The sequence below is a fragment of the Lepisma saccharinum genome, chromosome 6, assembly GCF_977018435.1.
Source record: "Lepisma saccharinum chromosome 6, izLepSacc3.1, whole genome shotgun sequence".
In the NCBI taxonomy this organism is placed as follows: Eukaryota; Metazoa; Arthropoda; class Insecta; order Zygentoma; family Lepismatidae; genus Lepisma; species Lepisma saccharinum.
Genome location: NC_139234.1, coordinates 43,738,869 through 43,761,075, shown reverse-complemented (window position 1 = coordinate 43,761,075; position 22,207 = coordinate 43,738,869). Strand labels below are relative to the sequence as shown.

At 37.3% G+C, this 22,207-nt stretch overlaps 1 protein-coding gene across 4 annotated transcripts in view; it reads left to right on the top strand.

Annotated features, from left to right (window-relative positions):
- LOC145988718 (uncharacterized) overlaps nucleotides 1–22,207 on the top strand; it is a 363,608-nt gene that overhangs the window by 97,969 nt on the left and 243,432 nt on the right. For 2 of the 4 annotated variants that reach the window (XR_014441777.1, XM_083123824.1), the window contains exons 13-16: nucleotides 2,350–2,546; nucleotides 3,707–3,914; nucleotides 7,541–8,026; nucleotides 9,631–9,729. Coding sequence is in view for 3 of the 4 variants with exons in the window: in XM_083123824.1 (XP_082979950.1) it covers nucleotides 2,350–2,546; nucleotides 3,707–3,914; nucleotides 7,541–8,026; nucleotides 9,631–9,729 (990 nt within the window). In the remaining variant the exon portion in view is untranslated. The remainder of the gene's footprint in view (nucleotides 1–2,349; nucleotides 2,547–3,706; nucleotides 3,915–7,540; nucleotides 8,027–9,630; nucleotides 9,730–22,207) is intronic. The other 2 variants (XM_083123825.1, XM_083123826.1) reach the window with 2 other exon arrangements.

Genomic DNA, 22,207 nt, shown 5'->3' with positions numbered 1-22,207 from the left:
GAAAGATACAGTGAAATTGAAGCTTAAGTGAACATAGTCATCATCTCCATGTTAAGTAGTAGTTTAGTCTAAGATACCATTTCACAGGGATATATGAAAATGAAATAGATGATTGTGGGCTGAAACTACTAAGGCAGATATTTTACATATATGTGTCAATTGTGTTATGACTTGAACAAGTATGAGCGAGCGAAAGTGGTCTCATGCAGTACTCTAGTTGAGAACATGCCCAAGAGAGGGGGATTGTGTGGGTGTGTAAGAATAAGGTAAAAAGAATGATACGTTTCATGGTGTATTGCTATGACAAAGTTATGTACAGTGACAGAAGGTATTTCTTGTTCCTCTATTTCCTTTCTTCTTGAACCTATTAATTTTTAAATAGGTACAAGCAGAAATGAAGCACAGAAATAAGAAATACCTTCCATCATTGAATAGTGTTGTTTTTGTTCAAATTTTCACCACACCATGGGTATTTTTAAAAGATTGTACAATGTCACTTCATTAAAAGTAGATCAAAAAAGGTAAGAACTGCATTTAAAAAGTGTTTTTTTATAGCACATTTCCATTTACAGTGGAACCTCAATTTTACGTTTTTCAGGGGACCAAGTTGAAGGAACATAAATGCAGGAAAATGTAAAATCCGGAAAAAATTTATAGCATTTTGTTTCATTGAGAGCATGGACATTGAATGTACGAGGACAAATCGAAAAGTCTTTGCCCCTATTTTTTTCAGCTGAAATATTAGTGTGATTGAGAAACCGAGATATACATTCAATGCAATAAGTTTTTCTTGGAACGGCAAGAGTTATCTCTTGGCTGCTCCGCAGCACGGCGCTGCTGTCAGATGGCTGTAGTACTCAACACGTCCACGTTTTATGAGCAGTGAATTGTTATTCATTTTCCAGGGAGCAAGGGACGAATGCCCATTAAGATCCATAGGGAAATGCAGCCGATGCATGGGGACAAGTGTCTCCCTTAGAGAAGTGTGCAGTGGTGCTGTTGTGAGTTCGAAAATGGCCTAGAAGACCTTCATGACAATGTGCTCCTTGCTCACAACGGAAAACATTGCTCATGGTCTTCTGGGATCGCCGAGGACCACTCATGCTGGATTTCATGCCACGAGGTGACACCATCAATGCTGACAGCTATTGTGGCACACTCTCACATATGCGAGTTGCCATCAGAAAAAGCGCCAAGCGATTCTCAATGTGGACAATGTGGTTATCCTCCACGATAACGCCAGGCCTCATGTGGCAAACAGGACCATCGGCAGACTTCAGTCATTTGAATGGGAGATTCTGGAGCATGCACCGTATAGTCTAGACCTCGCCCCCAGTGATTTCCATGTGTTCCGCTGGTGGTTCCACGATCAACCAGCCGGATTCCACAACAGCGGAATCTCCATACTAGTGGTGTGATGGGACAAATGCCTGAACCGCTGTGGTGACTGTAGGAATATAGTGCAAGGTACATAGAACAATTCATATATATTTTGATTTCCCTGCATGTTTATTATTTCGGCTGAAAAAAAATTGGGGCAAAGACTTTTCGATTTGTCCTCGTATAATGTGGGATTATATAAAACTGGAAAATGCAAAATCTGGGTTCCACTGTATACACATTGAATAAGGCAACCAATTTCCCCACCCCCTTGGTGGTCTATTACATTAAGTGCTTCATTTGTGATCATATCATGGTTGGTTCGAGGTGTGAGCTGTGGTTACATCATGTGTGTTTATTCTTCCACCAATCTCTTGCCCGACCCTGTGGCCTAGTGGTTAGCACATCGCGCTGCGAAGCCAAGGGTCCCGGGTTCGAATCCCGGTCGGGCTTGGTTGTCTGTGAATGTCCATTCATCCATTTCATCACTCATCCCCATCTTCGCAAATTAGCCAAGAGGCACAAAACGCGAAGTAAAATAAACTAAATCAATCAATCAATCAATCTTCCACCAATCTCATCTAATCATCAATCAACATCCTTATTGCAATAAGCATAAATAAAGAGTTATGCAAAATAACCAAAATACAAACAAAACAAATTTTGATTTGTATTATCAGTCGTAATAGAATTATGACAAGGAATCAATCAATATGACTCAGTTGAATCATACCCAATATGTTAGTGACTCTTTGCTTCTTTATCTATTTTAAACACAGCATTTCTTGCATATGCATTTTGTTTTGAAAGTTTGCATTGTAGTCAAATTGGGTAGCATCATGAAAAGGCCACAATTGGTGTCTCACATTATTAACTCTTATGTTGAAATGTTTGCACAGGTTTTAGCTGCGTGCTAGACAGTGCACATGTGTGTTGTAATAAGTATCAGCTCTTTTTACCCATTTACAGCAGTATATGGAGAGTGAAAGAAAGAAGCAACAAGAAGACAATTTAAAACTTGAAAAAAACCAAGAAGAACTTCAGCATAAACTTTCCTCACTGCTAGCAAGTAACCAGGAGTTAAGAGAAGAAAAAGCTACAGTCAGTGCAAAATATTCAGCAGAGATAACTGTTTTGCAGCAGGAAGTGCAAAAGTGGAGAGACTTGTAAGCTAGTTGTCTTAAATCCTTTTTTTTTTAGATTAACGCTAGCTTACCCATACCGTATGAGAAATTTACTTACCTGGGGGGGCACTTTTTTTTATATCATTAAAATTCAAGAAACCATTTTGTTATTCAATCACTGTTTCCTTTGTTGACTATATATGTGTAGTTATTTATTAATTATAATAATTTAAAAAATTACCATCATTAATAAGAAATATTAACCAATTATTGCATGAGTATGACTCACATATTTTACCATTCACTATAAAACTCCCAAAAAGCATAATTTTTCATTAATACTTTTGTAATTAATTATAATAATTACAAACATTACATTCACTACCAACCAATTGTACACTGTCACTGGCATGAGGGTTTCGAATGATGCACATTGAAAGGTGCTACCTAATAGGCCTGCCTAGTGCATTTTGCCTCCTATTTACATTACATTTGTGTTTTTATGAAGAAAAGTAATACAGAAATATTGTGAACATCCTAGGGAACAATGTAATTTATTTTCAATTTTTTATAAAAATTTCCAGTTGAAAAAATCAAAAAAATAGAGGTTGTTGGCCTGACAACCTCTTGGGTAAGCTAGGGTTTTACAGAGTATTGGAGTAGATACGTTTTTGTAAAACGTTCTGGTGCAATAATATTTACAAATATGAGCATTGTTTGATAATACTACATACATATCAGTAGAGTACTAATCATGTCTGTCTAAGTGAGCTATGACTACCTCAGTAACCTAATTATCCTGGAAATTATGCAAAAATGTGTGAAATTTGTATTTATTTTGCAACAATATTATGTGGAAACTATTTTCTGATTTCATAACAGGCTTTTTATATTCTGTTGTGAGTATTTTGAAGCAAAGCTCAGGTAAATTGGTACTTATAATTGTAGTGAAATATTCACCCACTAATATTAATAAATATTTTGAACAACTTTGGTTTTGGTGTGCGGTGGGTATGGGTTCAAAGTGGTACCAGTTCATCTCTATTAAACAGCTAAGGTGGTCTATTTTCCAGTGCTTGGCCTAAAATAGTATGCCTTTTCACATTAAAATATTGTTTGTACTTGTAAATTTTATATCGTTCAACCCTCCTAACCCCCCTTCCTCGTATTGTCTTTTATGTGTCATATTTATCATCTTACAGGCAAGAAGCAGCCTTGAAAAGGGTGAGTGAGCTTGAGCAAGAAACACAAGACTTGAAAGCAATAATTAATTTTAAGATTTCCGAGTCTGAATTGAACAAAGAGGTTCTCACTGAAGCCCAACAATACAGGGAGGAGCTGAGGAACGTAATTCAGAAATTGGAAGGAGAAAAAAATAGAGAATGCTCACTCTTGCAGAATAAAATCCAGGTATTTTGAAATATATATATATATATATTTTTTTTTTAGCATTTTTCATAACTTACTTGTACAGGCTGAGCACAAGATTAACAAATTTCAATATTAATTTTATTTTATGTTTTAAACAATTACTTCTCATTTTATAGAATAAAAATATTCTAAAATGTGATCTTTGCAAATATGATCTTTGCAAAATTTCTTATATTGTATATTTGATTTAGATAGTTGTAATTTATGGATTGAAGTACACATGCTATGATATAACTTTCTGACCCTAATGTATATTATAATTCATATGTTTGAAAGACAAAATGTGTTATACGAGATGTCACTTTCTTGTTTGCTGCATTTCTAATGTCCTTGATGAAAATGAAAGTCTGATATTAAAACAAGATATGTGAGAGATTAGTTTTATGTACTAAAAACAAAAAAATGTTTTCAACTTACTTTTTGTACAAAATTGTCTATTGATTTTGTAGGCCAGCATGAAATAGCTTTGATAACTTCTGTGTTATCATTGATACAATACTGATGTAGTTCAACTAATTAATTTCCACTTCTGTAATTCAGTGAGCAAACACCTTTTTCTATGTGTTTGAATGTGAATCCCACAAGGGCTTGCCTGTCTTTTGCATTAAATTACAGGGTATTTATATTAATGATGGGACAGAATTATTGGTATTCTCTGTATCGTCCAGTAAGGATATTGGTTTATCAGTAAAATTGTCAATTATTTTACCAGTCTCATATATATATGAGAAGGGGGGAAAGTGGGGGCCATGCCTCCCCCCCCCCTGGAAAATGAAAGTCAACCAAAAAATATGTAATTCACAAATATAATTTCATTTTAGCCACAATAATATGTGTTAATTATTGCATGAACACCATAAATTCAAATTTAAGCAATGTTTTTTAGGGAACAACATTATTTTTGGGGAAAATTTGCCTTCGTTTGCCCCCCTGGAAAAATACCTTCTTTGCCCCTCCCTGGAAAAAAATCCTGCGGACGTCCATGTATATATATATATATATCTTTAATTAATCTTTAAAATTGAAGGGCTCGGAAGTAAAACATGGTGAGTGACATTCTGGTCATTATTGAATTTCTTAAGCAGAAAGGTTATTAGAAGCGATACTGTAGATAAATTATTTTTGTTTTGTGTTTGCCAATTTCAGAAGGGTTCAATGAGTCCAGTGCATATTGCATGACATGGCAATTACACATGAAAATTGAAGGATGGCCCTTTTTACTTCGTAATTCAATAATGAACAAAATGTCACCATGTTTTACTCCCAAGCCCTTCAATTCATATACCGTATTTACGCATGTATAGTGCATGTGCGTGTATAATGCGCACCCTGGTTTTTGATGGGTAAAAGTTACAAAAAATTATATCTCGTATATAATGTGCAGTACAATCCAGTTTCAAGAAATGGCTTTCTTAGTAGTAGGTCATAAAGCTGTTGCTATGCTGATCAAGAGTGAATAACATCACCTATTCAATGAGTCACCTGTTGCTATGTAGACCAATAGGAGAATATCCTCTTGTGTAAACAATAAGTCTCCAACCCATGCCACCTCCCCCTTCTTCCTCCACTGTGTATAGCATCCCAAATCTTTCACTCTTTAACCACCTTATTTATTCTGTAATAGTAGACAGCAATATTAAAATTACATTATGAATTTGCAGTGCTCAGGAAGATTATTTCTCGCCCTACAAATACTGCTGATATGGATCCCATGTGACGGAAGGTGCATGCTCAAATTCCTTCAGAGTTGCACTGCTTTTCTTGGTGTTGCATGACATTACATTACAAAGTGAAAAATGTGAAATGACCTTCAAACTTTTATACGTGGTTTTGTTCATTCCTTCTTTACTTTTTATAAAAGGACTTCAAAGTATATACTTTTTCCGTGACTAATGTGACATTTGTCCTCCTCCGTAGCTGTGCGGGTTAAGGCATTCACTCGTCTTAAGATCGTTCACTGCGGGACGGCATAGGTTCGAATCCGTATCTGGTCGGAATTTATTCGACCTATGTATAGGGCCGGTGGCAACCCACCATCGTGAGGAAATTGGGGAGCTTCGAATGAGTAAGCGTAATCCGGTCCCGGAAACCTACAATAACGGCTGGGGATACGTCGGGCTGACCCCCCCCCCCCCCCCCGACTATTCCAATACTGGTTGCAGATCTCCACGCTTAGAGGTGACGAAGGAAAGCATGGGAGGGAGACCGGCAGTTGGTAGGTAAGCCAAGGCCCTTCAGGGCTGTTGCACAAAGGATTATTATATTATTATTATTATTAATGTAACATTTACACAAGGCACATTCAGGACCTTCAAACTAGCAGTTAGCAGGACAAGATTTCTTCCATTAAAGAATTTACACACTCCATATATATATTATTATTTGACCAGCAATACATTTTAATTATTGTTTTCTTTTTCCTTATGTTTTCTTTCATCCAAAGCACCATAGAAATCAGAACGTTCCTTCATTTTGTGATGAACTTGTTTCATCCGCATTTCACATTAGTGTTGTTATCTTGAATGGAATACTGTTGCCACGTTCAGAAACTGCAGGATTTAAGCTTTACAATGATATATAACATGATAGTGGTGGCTCAGTCGGTAACGCGTCTGACTACCATGCTGAAGGTCTCGGGTTCGATCCCCGGCCGGTTCAAATCCGGGAACTTTTCTAACGATGGAAGCAGCCCCGGCGCTCACCCAGCATCGAATAACATGGGTACCTGGGGGAAACCCTGGGGGTAAAGGTAGTCAGGGGCATGATGCTGATCACATCACCCCCACTCACGACCGGATCAAGGAAGTGTGGGGCGTTACCTCCACAACCCCTATACGCCTTCATGGCAAGGTGCTATTCACAGGGGAGCACTTTACCTTTACTTTACCTTTTTTATAACATGAAAAATCAATGGAAATGTCCCAAAATCATGAAATGACCCTGTATGGTTTCATGTTGGCTGTCTGAATTATTCCATGCATAATACGCACCCACAGTACTTGGTAGCAAAAATTTGGGAAAAAAGTCCACATTATACATGAGTAAATATGGTATTCCCCTTCGTAAAGTAAACATCTAAATAAGCAATTTGTTCTTAAAAGATAAAACTCTTACAATTGCCTAGTTAGACACATTAATGAAGGATGTGAATAAACAATTCTCAGAACATTCTCAATTTTATATCAGATTGGTAGAATATTGGTTATCAGATAAAATAAAAGATAAAACTAGTCCTCTTTGCATTGCACTTTGCCATAAAAGCACACTACAGGGTGTGGAGGTAGGGTTCCCACACATTCTCAACCTCAGCCAGTGAATGTGATGTGATCAGCTACACACCCTCGCTGCCTTTACCCTACAAGGGTTGCCCCCAGGCACCATTTCATTGGAGTCTTCGTAAGTTCCATAGCTGCGACATGGCTGGAAAAAATTCCCACCCTGGGTGTTTCCCCCCATGGTAGTTAGATGCCCTATCTATTTGAACAGTGCAGCTACAGTTACCGTTATACCGTAATTGATCAATTTCAGAAAATAATCCATATTGAACCTTCCTTTATGTATAAATCTATGAGATCAGTAAAACTATGTAATGTTTTGTTTTGTAGGAGGAAGTCAGCAATGCAGTTGATACGTTAAAGGAAGAATATTCTAAAGTGGAACTCTCGTTGAGAAAGCACAATGAGAAATTGGAAATACTTGTGAACAAGCTGCAACAAGATCTTGAAAATTCTTCCAAAAGGCAGGTTATGCTAGAGACTCAACTGAAGGAAACGCAGGCTGAACTTAGGGAAGTTTTGCAAGCTAAAGGGGAGAAGGAAGCTGCTTTGCAACAAACGACAGATGCAATGAGACATCTAGAAGTGGAGAACGTGAAGCTGAAGGAGGAATTGCAAGAGAAGGAGAAGGAGCTGATAGGCAAAGAGAAGGAGATAACTGAGTTGATGGAACAGAATTCCAGTCTCCAAGACAAACTTCTGAAGGCCATTAATAGCAATACATTCACAGAGCAGAAGAAAATAATAGAGGTGGAAGATATATCATATCCTGCTGCATTAGCACGGAAGAATTCTGCTCCATGCTATTATTCACAGGTGAGTACAACAAAATGCACAAAAATTGTGTTATTTTACTTCTTCACCAGGCTTGCTACCGACCCAGGAAATTGACATATGGCTAAAAAGTCAGGGAAAATTAATTATGATTTGTTCGTACCATGAAAATGGATTTCTTACATAGTTGTTAACACTAATTTCATACATCAGGTTGTTGGCACAAGCACTGGTTTATGCAGGATTTTATTTCAGTACGGGCTGGAATTGTTAAGGTGGATAGCCAATAGCTGCTTTCTGGGGGGCGAGGAGGGGGGAGGCTGCATACGTTAAGATAATTTGTATTTTTAGAACTTTCTCCTCAAAAATGGCAATCTGGGGTCATTTTAAGGAGGATTTGCATTTACCAGTCTGGTTTTTCTAGAGTTCTTCGCTGCTTTTATTTGAAAATCTTGCTTTCCTCAAAATTTCAGTGTAAGCTGTAGCCCCATCAGCCCCTTCCCCCTCTGCATACGTTAGTGGCCACAAGTAAATATTATGCTTAAAAATATGTTGTTTGTTGCAACGAAATTTAAAAATATATTCTACTCAAGTTTAAACTGAATCACAACAATGCAAATTCACCTGGAGATTTACTAGCCAATACCTGTAAGAACTTAGAAAAGTCAGGGAATTTGTTTTGGCAAACTGAGTGGAAAATCCTGGTTATATTCCCTAACAAGATTATATTTTTAATACACCATCTTTACTGTTAGCATGGGGAATTTAAGTCAGCCTCATTAGTGGAGTGGTTAGAACGTCATGTTGCAAAGTTTTGTGCTCGAATCTTGTTTAAGGCATCCTTTTTTTTTTATTTCTCCATCGTTATTTATCGTTTTGCTCAAGGTAGAATTATGGTCTCTATCAATTTCCACTTCCTGCACACAGATGGTGATAATCCAGAGTCTATGTGGTTTGCTTGTTAGGGGACAAAAGTGCATGGTTTTGCACCCAAAATGGCCCTATTTTCTTTTGTTATCTGAAACAAGCCAAATACAAAGAACGCCCTTTTTTGAAAAATATTTTTAAAGAGAACTTTGAATGATATAAATAACCAAAATTTATGTATTGCTCTGTCTATCGACCCAATGACCTGCTAAGGCAACTTGGGCATTCCATGCGATGCAGAAGAATGTGTTATGCAAGAATGCTGTTAAAAACTGCTAAAATCAACACTTTGAATAAAATCTCCACCAACAGTCATGTTTCAACTAGAAATAATTGTTTTGATTACAGAACAAATTGGGATATGGTAGAAAGGATTTTTTAAAACACATAACTCCATATTCTCAACAACAATCAGACTATAATAATGAAAGCACGACTGTTAGATTTTATTTAACAGCACACGTTAAGAAGTTAGATTTTATCTAACAACACGTCAGGTTGAAATATTAATCATAAAATCCAGTTTTACCACCCTATCCTCATGCTCAGTTAGTTGAAATTATGAATTTTACATAAGTGTCAAGATATTTGGACTCTGTGGAAGTCCATAGTGCATACCTGCACTCAAGAAAAGTATATCTCATTAAATTCAAACATTCCAAGACTAATATCAATGTCAGTATCATCTCAGTGCTAATTGTAAAATATCACAACTGCAGGTACGCTCCTCTACAGTTTCGAAACAACAGTTGCCACTCAAAACCTCAAGCTCTGAGACCAGTGTTGAGACATTGTTTAGGCATGATAGACTTTCTGAGGTAAGTTACTATGTACGTGCTAGTTCAGTGGTAGGGACACAGCATGCAATTGTTCAGCAAATCTGTAGAGCTTAAAGTTGAATATTCCCAGTTATTTATTGTAAGTATCAGTTTAAAATATAGAAAAGGAAAGTTAAAAATTGTACTTACGTATGTGAGTATAGTGCTCTTATTGTAGAACGACGTTTCAGAGATTGACTATCTCTTTCCTCAGGTTCGTATAAAAACTAAGTACTTGGCATAGTACTGCGTCAAAAATGTAATATGAGGATTGTGGTTAAGGGTTGGTTAGGGTACATTTAAAATATTAAGTTTTTGCTATTAGAAGTACGTAAAAACCAAGCCGTTCCCTAATAAAACTTGTACAGTAGACCTATTCACAGGTAAAAAAGTTAAAAAAGTTAAAATTCTAAAAAACCTGCATAAATCACAATGCAACCTGCAGGTTTGGCCTTTCCTACCCAACTGTGCTTATCTATCCACATGAAGGTCAATTCTCAACGAATATTTCCCCTCCCCTTAATTTTCTCGTTTCCCCTTATTACGTCACAAATCCAACGTGAATTCACGTTCCTCTCTTGCAGCTTGCATAACTTCCGGAGTGACGTGGAAACCGATATTGGGTTCAATCTTCCAGGCTTTATCCCATTTTTTGAGGAAATTGATCCACCCTTCTTCCAAATTTCCTTCGTCCCTATTAAGATTACTCTTCCCCCCCTACAAATACTCGCTTTCGAGGGAAAGGGGGGGAAGAGTAATCTTAATAGGGACGAAGGAAATTTGGAAGAAGGGTGGATCAATTTCCTCAAAAAATGGGATAAAGCCTGGAAGATTGAACCCAATATCGGTTTCCACGTCACTCCGGAAGTTATGCAAGCTGCAAGAGAGGAACGTGAATTCACGTTGGATTTGTGACGTAATAAGGGGAAACGAGAAAATTAAGGGGAGGGGAAATATTCGTTGAGAATTGACCTTCATGTGGATAGATAAGCACAGTTGGGTAGGAAAGGCCAAACCTGCAGGTTGCATTGTGATTTATGCAGGTTTTTTAGAATTTTAACTTTTTTAACTTTTTTACCTGTGAATAGGTCTACTGTACAAGTTTTATTAGGGAACGGCTTGGTTTTTACGTACTTCTAATATCAAAAACTTAATATTTTAAATGTACCCTAACCAACCCTTAACCACAATCCTCATATTACATTTTTGACGCAGTACTATGCCAAGTACTTAGTTTTTATACGAACCTGAGGAAAGAGATAGTCAATCTCTGAAACGTCGTTCTACAATAAGAGCACTATACTCACATACGTAAGTACAATTTTTAACTTTCCTTTTCTATATTCTGGATTTGTGAGTAACACGCGACAAACCTATATCAGTTTAAATAGTTTTAGTTCTTTGCGCTATTGTATTCATATTATTTACCAATAATTGCAATGATTGAAAACATCTTCTGTACAGATAATATTGTACAAACATGAAATAAGAAGGATTCTTAGGTAGCCTAGTAGTAGTTAAGACTAGGTTCCTCATGATTTGGGCATTTACCCAGCATCATGATAACAATTAAGAGACTACTTGAAAGATACTAGGAGAAGGCTCTGGTCAAGAACACTAAGTGTAATGACCAGGGAACAGATTTATACGTAGTAAAAATGTGCTAAATATGTAAATACACTTTTAGTTATTTTCACGAAAATGTGGAGTTAAATATAGACTTAAAATTATAAAGCATTACCTTTTTAATAATATAAGACACTACACGAGCTACATAAAATACAGTCTCGGCATGTAACTATTACCATCTTGAAGAGAAACCAGAAGAGAATCCTGTATGTGGGCCACAAAATTGTTGCTAGGGTGGGATTAGCAACTTGGGACTCTCTTCCAACATTGCCAAAATAACATTTGGAGCAACAAGGAGCCGATGCTTGAGCCCTCATTCTCTATTGTTGACAACAATTGTAAATAAACAGGAATTTCAAGTGTTTTACAATAGCAAAGGCAAAGAGTTGGGAGGTGTAAAATTGGGAAGAAAATGAAAAAAAAAACAATATTGTTTGGATGACAGGAAACTTGTAATTAACGCAATTGGAGGGTATAAAAAAGGTTGTAAACTTTCGTTTCTTTAACGTTGCTTCGGAATTTGTCAGTTTTTTGCAAAAAAATCACCCAAGTCTTTCAGTCACATGGAGAGATGTAGTTATTGTGTGAATATGAAGCATATGTTGAGAAATGTTCTGAAATATGAAAATAATATTTAAAAATAACTAAAATATGTAAAATGTGAGCCAAAACCTAATGTATGTACAAATATAGAAAATAAAAACTGAATTTTTGGAGTCTACATTTCATGGTGCACAAAATATAACTGATTCCAGCTTCATACTGTTGACAAGAAATTACGTCTCGCGGAGTTGTCTCTTTATGCAGTGATCAGAACGCTACATTTTAAAAGTAGCTTCGCTACAGCTACAACTACATTTTACCAAAAGTAGCTCGCTACGCTACTCATGTGAACTACTCGCTACTTCGCTACTTCTGCATAAGAAAAAAACTACTTGAAACAAGCACATGGATATTCAATAGAAGCCCCTAGTATGATAGTTGTACTTACTGGAAAATACAATCGTAGATCGTTATACGAGCGAAATTCGTTAGATGTTTGCTCTAACTTTGCGGATAGCTGGGAGGTGCTTCTTTGGTATAGCTAAATGAGCGACAGGTGGAGTGATGCTTTACGTCAGATTCCTGTTGGAAATGCTTCCCTGAAGGCACAGTGGAAACTTTGTCACCTTGTAATCAAAGGGTCCCAGGTTAGATACCTAGCGGAGGCACTAGTGGTTCAGATCCAGTCTGGATTAGCTTGTCTGTGTGCATAAAGTGGACTCAAAACAAGAACTAGGAAACACATCTTGTTGGATTCTCCTGCTCCTCCATTCTCCACACTGCTCATCATCATCATTCACCATTCATCCTCATTCTCACAATTAGGCAAAAGTGGCAGAAACCAACTCTAGATAAGATTATAACAAAATAAACCATTCATCGTCATTATTGCCATGATTAGCAAAAGTTACAGAAAAGCTACGTAAAGGTAGAAGAAATGCATACATTTGGAAACTGTATATTAAGTAAAGAAAAATATCGTTTCTGCAGAAAAGTCAATATCTCTTACATACTTTTTACAATATCATAAAATATATTGAGGAAAGTGGTGTGTAAACTCGAGTGTTCTCGACGTATTGCAATTTTAAAATATCTGAACAAATATTATATCGAAAATAATTGTAATTCCAGAAAGTGTATGTCTATCATTCTTGCAACAATAATTTCTTGCTGGTGAGATCCTATATGCTAACAATGATTGATGCTGAACAATTGATTGCTGGCACTATTGCTTTGTCGTTGTAGTGGAGACTGGATTGCTCGTTTTTGCGCTGTAAGTTGTGTTTTACACAGAGATTAATGACATTTACCTACCTCTTACACCATGGATATCAACAGGATTTGTTCCTGGCCTGGTGCAAATGAGGCCTTTTTTTTTAGGGCTGCCGCAAACGGGGCATGTTTCTCCCCAAAATAACGATGCCGCTAAAAAACGTAGCCGTTAGCCAGAATATATTCATATATGCCAGTTCAGTTTAGTTATCTGGATTACGCAGATACCTATAATCTGTGATATCAAGATATTTATAATATAGATTATTCGTATTTCCATTAATAGACTGTCTTTATGAACCTTCTCCAAAAGTAAGCATTAGTATCGATTTTTTTTAACGCTGTGGTCACTTTCAAAAGTTTCCTCATAATGCAGAGAAGAAATGTAGCTGTAGCGAAATTTTCGCTACAACTACAGGAATTTTGTAGCTTCGCTACAGCTACAGTTACAATTTTCAAAATGTAGCGCCGCTACAGCTACCACTACAAATTTTGTAGCTAGCTACAGTAGCGACGCTACAAGTAGCGTGCTACTTCCGACCACTGTCTTTATGTACAACATTTATTTACACTTCTACCCTTCGCCGTATACATCTTTTCATTACAAATCAAGTATCAACTGCTCCCGGTTGCCTTTTGCCCCAAAACACAGAGAATTGCACTTATCAAGACTCTACTCTACGAGTGCACTATTTACCATAGCAATAACCCGCCCCCTCAGTTTATCATGCAGAGGTCCCTACGCCTTCCTCGTATTAAGTGCAGTATGTCTTAGTAGAGCTACGAGTGCACTATTTACCATAGTGCTAACCCGCCCCCGCAGTTTATCACGCAGAGGTCACTATACATACGGCGCTCACTCTTGTGTGTATTTCTATGCATCCATAAAACTGCCTCACTCCATCGGGCCTTGTATCGAAGTATCTGCGAACCTGGGATTCTGAGATATGAGAGACCGTAACAAGTCGTAACTGGTATTTATACCTCCGACAAAGGACCCATCCCCCAACCACCGGGGCAAGGTCCTATTGTTACCTTTCAAACAGGGAAGACGTTGAGAGAACCCAGCTGTTGGCTTCCCCGACTACCGGGCAAAAACCAACCTAGTCCAGAGCATTTACAAAGAAATAAATTCTTACGCAAACACTTTCCAATTTCCAGCTATGTGCATAAAAACGACGTGGATTATCAAGACAAGAGTGCATCGATCAACTTACTTCCACATTTGGCGATGAAGCCCCATCCTTTGCCACTGTGAAACGCAGGTATAACAAATTTAATCGTGGCCGCCATTCGCTCACCGACGAGATTCGCGAAGGTCGTCCAAAATCAGTTGTTGTTCAAGAAAACATTGATGCTGTTCAAAACCTAATACTGCAAGATCGTCATGTGACATACTGTGAGATTGAGGCAACCATAGGCATTAGTTCCACCAGCATATATAAAATATTACATGATCATTTAGCTGTGAGAGAGGTATGTTCTCGTTGGATTCCACACAATTTGACAAAAACTCAAAAAGATGGTCGTGTCAATTGGTGCAAACAAATGCTCAATAAATACAATTGTGGTGCTTCAAAAGACGTATATAAGATTGTAACAGGTGACGAATCGTGGATATATGCATATGAGCCGGAACGTAAACAGCAGTCGACTGTATGGGTGTTTCAAGATGAACCCAATCCAACAAAAGTTGTTCGCGCTCGAAGCACATCGAAACAAATGGTCGCCTGTTTTTTCGGGAAAACTGGTCATGTGGCAACTGTGCCTTTAGAGGAACGTAGAACGTTCAACTCTGAATGGTACACAACAATTTGTTTGCCAGAAATCTTCGGTCAAATACGGAAAACAAACAAACACCGTCGGATCATTCTTCATGAAGACAATGCCAGCTGTCACACATCTCGTCTAACAACCGACTTTATGAACAGTCAAAAAATCGAATTGATGGGTCATCTGCCGTACAGTCCTGATTTGGCACCCAATGACTTCTTCTTGTTCCCGAATGTCAAGAATAAATTGCGTGGACAACGATTTTCGTCGGCGGAAGATGCCGTTGATGCGTTCAAAAACCATATTATGGAGGTGTCTCAAGAAGATTGGAAAAACTGCTTTGACAAATGGTTCGAACGAATGCAAAAGTGTATTGACCATAAAGGAAAATACTTCAAAAAACAATAAAGCAGTTTTCAATGCCAAATTCCTGTTTTTTCATTGTTAGGCTCAAAATATAAATAGTGACCCTCGTATTTTTCTTATATTTGTTTTCATATTTACATATATTTTATTTATCATATATTTATAAAACATTATTCTCATTTATTTAGTACACATTACAACATACATTACAGCATAAACTTATTACACACTAAATACTTTTCATTGGGTTTTCTTCCACTTTTTATCACAATTAATATGAATTGTGCAATGAACTGCTTCTAATAATAATACAGTACTATATGTTAATACATTTTTATGTATATATATATTTCCATTTATCAATACAATGTTGTAAATAAAATGACAGAAAAAATAGCATAGTATTTTGATAGGCTTCATTCAGTTTTTGAATCAAACTGAAAGAAGGTTTCAGGCTGTTATGTTGTGTTGGCCTCACATGCATCAATTAATGGTAAATCACAAAGAGTTTGACAAAGGAAAAGTACAATTATCCGACATATTATTGACAATAATGGGCCTTACAGGTAAGAAAGTAAATAAGACTACATTACTGAAGATGAAATTTTGATCTCCTGGGTATGCTAACCAAAATCTCTCCTGGTTTGCTAGTGAAGCATACGCTTGTACTGCCGGCAGTACATGTGGCAGCTAAAGTGTTAACCTGTTAATTCTGGTGTTTTCATATTGCTGTTCCATTCTGTCATGAGCGAAAAAAAAGGAGATCTTGAGAGGACGCTGTATTTTATAAATATGATATTATAAACTTAACTCTATGGCACAACAGCCCTCCAAAGTCCAGGGCCTACAAAGTAGCTTTTTCTTTTATTATTATTATTGGGTGACATCTGGTTAGCGCATTGGGTCCCATTGCTGTTTTCTGGCTTTTACAGTCAAGCCCACTATGTAAAGTAAAAAAAATGGGCTAAAGATAATAATATGTATCTCATTCGATCTGACAAGGAAAATAAGATGATAGTAATAGAAAAAGATGTGTATCAAAGTAAGTTTGAAGAATGTTTTCTGAATAGTGATTTCGAAATGGTTAATGACAACCATTGTTATCTCAATTTATCTCGGTGATAAATCATAAGCAACAAAATCTAAAAGTTATAAAATTTGATACAGGAAAGTTTACTGATGAAAGAATTAAGAATGATTACCAAATTAAACTGTCAAATAGATTTGATATTTTGCAGGATTGAAATGATGATGAAAATATAAATGAAACAGACGTAAATAAGAATTGAAAGCACATATGTAATGCAATAGGATCAGCAGCTAAAGAAAGTATAGGATACCATAAACCGAGAAAAAGTAAGCCATGGTTTGATAATGAATGTCATAATCTAATAGAAATAAGAAATCATGCTAGACTTACTTGGTTAAATAACTCTGATGATACAAATCTAAACAATTATAATAGAATAAAGCGAGAAGTTAACCGCACGTTTAGAAGTAAAAAAAAGAGATTACTTGAAAAGCAAAATTAACGAAATTGAAACAAACAGCAAAAATAAAAATATCAGAGATTTATATAAAGGTGTAAATGAGTGTACACCTCCCCAGGTCGGGGGATCTGGAAGGCCATGCATCTGGAAACTGCCTAGAGATGGTGCGGTCATTAGTGAAGGTTTCTCGCAGCAAATCTTTCACGTGGCGAGCGACATGTGGTGTTGCCCCATCTTGCATGAAAATGGTGGTGTGTTCACAGTTCCGTTCTTGCAAAGCTGGAATCACGTGTTGCACAAGGAGGTCCCTATAACGTGCAGATGTCACTGTACACCTAACAGGCCCTCGAGGTGTCATCTCCTCAAAAAAAAAATGGACCAAGAATGAAGGAGCTAGTGAATCCACACCAAGCAGTCACATAAACTGAGTGCAATGGTTGTTCCTGCACAACATGTGGACGAGTGGAACCCCATATGCGACAGTTCTGAGTATTCACTGCACCGTCCAGAGTAAATGCACCTCATCAGTCCACAGAATATTCCCCGACCACATGTCATCCACTTCCACGCGTGCCAAAAACCGATGGGCGTTGTGGAATATCTTGGGGTTTCAATTAGTGCACACTTTGAATCTTGTAGGGATACCAGTGTAAAATGCACCGCAAAACCTTGCGAACTGTTGACCAGGCGAGTGACAATTCACGTGCCACAGCTCTAGCACTGGTTGCAGAAGTTGAGGCATGTGCTGCACAGTCAGCTACAGCTACAGCAACTTTGTCCACAACTTCCACGGGGATGGGCCGCCTTTCTCTCCCTGGTGCAACACCCAATTCACTTGTTTCCTCGAATTTCTTCATCATCTTCTTCAGCCCATTAATTGACATGGGCCCTCTTCTCAGCCCTTTCTGTTAGCAATATTTCTGCAGTGCAGCGTTGCTATTGCTCCCATTCTGGTAAAACAGTTTCACTAGCAGTGCACGGTCTTTCTTCGCAATAGCCATTGCTTTTTACACGGAAAAATTCAAACTTTTAATGTTCGGCAAACATTCACATCAATAAAAGGAAAAAAAGCAACAAGCGTCACCAACAACAACCAGGGAGCTCACACAATTGTTAGGCAATGTCACCGACTTTGACGTGAGAGTTACGGAAAATTCCACGTTTTGACTGCTTAGAGTGCCATTTTTTACCCTGGTGGCGAGAATTGGAACTATATATCTATCTATCTATATATATTGCATAATTCGTGAGCGCATTGCTTCATTAGCATATCTACGAAGTTTCAGACTGCTACTCTCATTACAGCCCGTGCTGTACCACTCTGAACACCGTCACTTTAATTATAACCACCTGGTATATGCTTACAGGCCGAAACCAAGTGTTAGGTAATAATCAAAATCTAATTATTGATAACAACTCGTTTGAACCAGTTTCCAAATTCAAATACTTAGGAGTAATATTAACAAATGAAAATTATATTAAAGAGGAAATAAAAAGTAGGCTTAATTCAGGAAATGCATGTTACTTCTCTCTTCCTAAACTTTTGTCCTCTCGTTTAATATCTATGAAACTAAAAGTTAAAATATACAAAACAGTAATTTTGCCTGTAGTATTATATGGATGTGAAACTTGGTCCCTTACATTGAAAGAGGAACATAAATTGAGAGTATTTGAAAATAAGATCCTTAGGAAAATCTTTGGACCTAAAAGGGATGAGGAGACAAGTGAGTGGAGAAGGTTACCTAATTTAGAACTACATAATTTGTATTCATGTCCAGATATTATTAGAATAATTAAATCAAGAAGACTTCTAAGACTTAGGTGGGCAGGCCATGTGGCACGAATGGGAGAGGAAAGAGGAGTTTAAAGGATTCTTGTTGGGAAACCTGATGGTAAGAGACCTGTAGGAAGGCCAAGACGAAGATGGAGGGACAACGTTGAGATGGACCTAAAGGAAATCGGTAGGGATGGAAAAGAGTATATAGATCTTGCTCAAGATAGGGAAAGATGGAAGGCCTGTGTTGCTGCAGCCATGAACCTTCGGGTTTAAGAAGGCTAGAGAGTTAGTTAGTTAGTTAATGGCAACCCAATTAACAAAATTAGAAATGAGATTAGACGTGGGATAGAAACCAGTATATCCTTGGGCAGTGGAGAAAAAAATAAGCTCATGGAAGAAGTGAAAGAGGGAAATATCTCTACAGCATTCAGCATCCCAAAAACGCACAAGGTGCTGATTCCACTTAGACCAATAATTCCCACTTATGAACACCCAGGCTATGGGTTGGCAAAAGAATTAATTAAAATAATGAAGAAGATTAATGTTAACATTCAGTATAGCGTTAAAAACTCCTTTGAGGTAAAAAAGTCAATTGAAAGTTTAGAAATCGGGAGTGATGACCAAATTAGTAGTTTTGATGTAATAAATTTGTACCCTAGTGTACCGAGAGAGAAAGTCGGTGACTGCCTTCAGAGGTGGCTATTAGACCATGGCATGGATATAATAGTATCATGGGAATACGTCAGGTAGTTCTTTCTTGTAACCGGGTACAATTATTTCCGCGTGAATGATAAGATTTTTCGACAAAAAGAAGGATTAGCAATGGGCAACCCAATATCGGGTTTTGCGGCAAATATTTTCTTGCATTACCTAGAAAAAGATGTTTTGGAACAAGTAGGAGTAAGCTTAAAGTATTATGGTAGATATGTAGATGATATCTTTATAATCGGAAAAGAAAAGGATCTTAACACTGTGTTTGCTGAATTAGAGAAACAAGAAGACAGAATAGGTTTCACCAGGGAGAACTTGGTAGATGGGAAAATTAACAACCTGGACCTAAAGAGTATTAAAACTGAAAAGGGAATAAGAACGGGAGTATTTCATAAACCCCTAGCAGGCAATCTTTATATTAATAAAACATCCGAACATTCTAGTAAGGTCAAATCGAATGTTTATTTAAACTTTTTTGTAAGGGCTGAGAGGTTACGTAGTAATGCCGAGGCAAAAGAAAAGGAAATATCATGGATAATAGAAGTAGGATTGAAGAATGGGTACTCTGAATATGAAATGAATGTGTTAGCCAGAAGAGCGAGGAAGAATATCATGAAGGGGAACCCCGATTTCGATAGCAGGTTAGGAAAGGAGAAATATGAGGAGGGAGAGTTGGATAGTAAAGTTCGCTATGTTGGGATCCAGAACTGGAAAGGACTCGCAGAGAAAATTGAAAAGACAGTGAAAAAGTATGGTGTGAAATGCAGGACAAAAGCCCCTAGAAATATTGAAAAGCATTTCACAGATTATAAGAGCGAGGTAAAAATCCGAAGTAACCCAAACGAACAAAAGGGGTTTATAAGATCAAGTGTGATTGCAGTATGGAATATATTGGAGAGACAGGCAGAAACATGCATGTTAGATGGGGGGAACACGATAAGAATATTAAGGAAAGGGATCTGAAAACGGGGCTTGCGGAGCACGTAATAAACATTGGGCGTAGAATCATAAAAAGGGAGGTTATCAAAAGAAGTAACAGTAAATTGGATAGGAATGTATACGAAACGGCACTTATTTGCATGGGAAACAGAAATAAACTGAACCGAGACGATGCCAATTTGGATGATGTATGAATCAGCTTTTTTAAAAAGTGGAACAATATGTATGACAAAACTGCCCTGATAGGCTTCCATGTCACCACGGAGGTAAAGAAAGCAGCCGAAGTGGAATGCGAATTCTCCATGGATTGGTGACGGGGGGGGGGGGGGGGCACTCGAAAAGAGGAAGTTTCCCATAACTCCGTAGCGTGGCGCCAGCTGCTTGCACGCTTCACCTTGGCAGGGAACTAGGGCTTTCAACGGCCATTCAAGCTTACCGTGTTTGGTGATTTTAACATGTTTCTTTGTGAGTTTTAAGGGTTTTTAACAAAGCTAGTTTTAAATTTGTAAGTGTCGAGTGCCATGAAGTGTTTTTAACCCCAACCTTTTACCTAGTATCCTCGTATGACACTTCTCCGACGTGGCTTGAGGTTCCGAGCCTAAAATACAACCACCTGAAGAAGGAAGCAGTAAAGCTTCCGAAACATAGTTTACAATGAATATATACTCACTTACGTAAGTAGGCGAAATTTAATACTTTTAATGTATTTTTGTCAAATCTTATTTATACTTCACCAGCGGACGTGTTTAAAAAAAGGGAGTATGCATACACAGCGACAAGATTTTTTTACAACCATGCCACGATCCATCCTCTATCTTTTCTTTACCCTGTCGATTTTGTTCATGAGAAGATTTTATGGCAGGAAATCGATAGAAGGTTGGGGGTGAACAAACAGTTTTCTCAAACCGTTTCAAGTTCTATGCTGAACTCATTTCTTTTGTTGAGCCATTCTACACAATTTTGTGGGAGAATTAACAATATCACATAACTGTAGTGAATAATAAGAAACGCAAGTTCGAAACTCAAATAGTATATGAATAATTGAACTCAAAACTGCAGTTATCCAAAAAAAATAATTAATAATAAATCCTAGCACCATTTTGAAGCATTTGTCATAATTTCAGTTTTAGCAGCACTTTCTATTATCCTCAATCCACACAACAGGGAGATGGGACAAATCGAAATTCCTGCAAAATCTAAACTATCGTCAATGCTATTTTCGTAGGTTTTTAAAGCTTCACATTAAAATATTTCATAGTTCAGGGGGGCAAGGGCCTGCACCTAACATTCAAAATGCAATACGTAGTACAAGCGATATGTGTGACTGTAATTGAACGAATTTTTCAAACCTTCCTGGGTTTACCATAATTTCTTCCTACACTCCAAAAAAGCCACGAGTCACCACTGCACAGGGACCAATATGAAAATAGCAAATATTTTAACACATATTACGGATAGGCTGATATGAAAATTTAACTGGTACCAATAAACTACTGATACAAAATTAACTTTTTAAAAAATGTCCTTACACTACATGCAGGAAGAATCTTGGCAAAATCCAGCTTACCTTGTGGCCAGAAACTTGCAGATGCAATTGAACTTCCTTCCTCTCCCAACCTGCATGTTTTCCTCCCTGATGATGACCCTGAGAAAGGGTCAGAAGTTTGAGCTAAGTTGGAGCTTTTTTCAGTTTTCTGACCAGAAGGAAAGTGATTTTTATCACCAATAACCAATATTCTATCAATCTCATATAAAAATTTCAAATTTTCAAATGTTCCTTGAACAAAAATGGTACATTTTCCAGATAACTGCAATAGCTTGTGCCATATAAAAAGAAACTGTGTATTTTGACATTTACCTTACAAACCCGATGTACTTGCTTCATGAACTAGTTAACATTTGAAAAACTAATAGCAAGATCTTCGTTACAAATGTGACTGTTAATTAATGGAGAAAGGAATAAAATCGTTCCTGACAA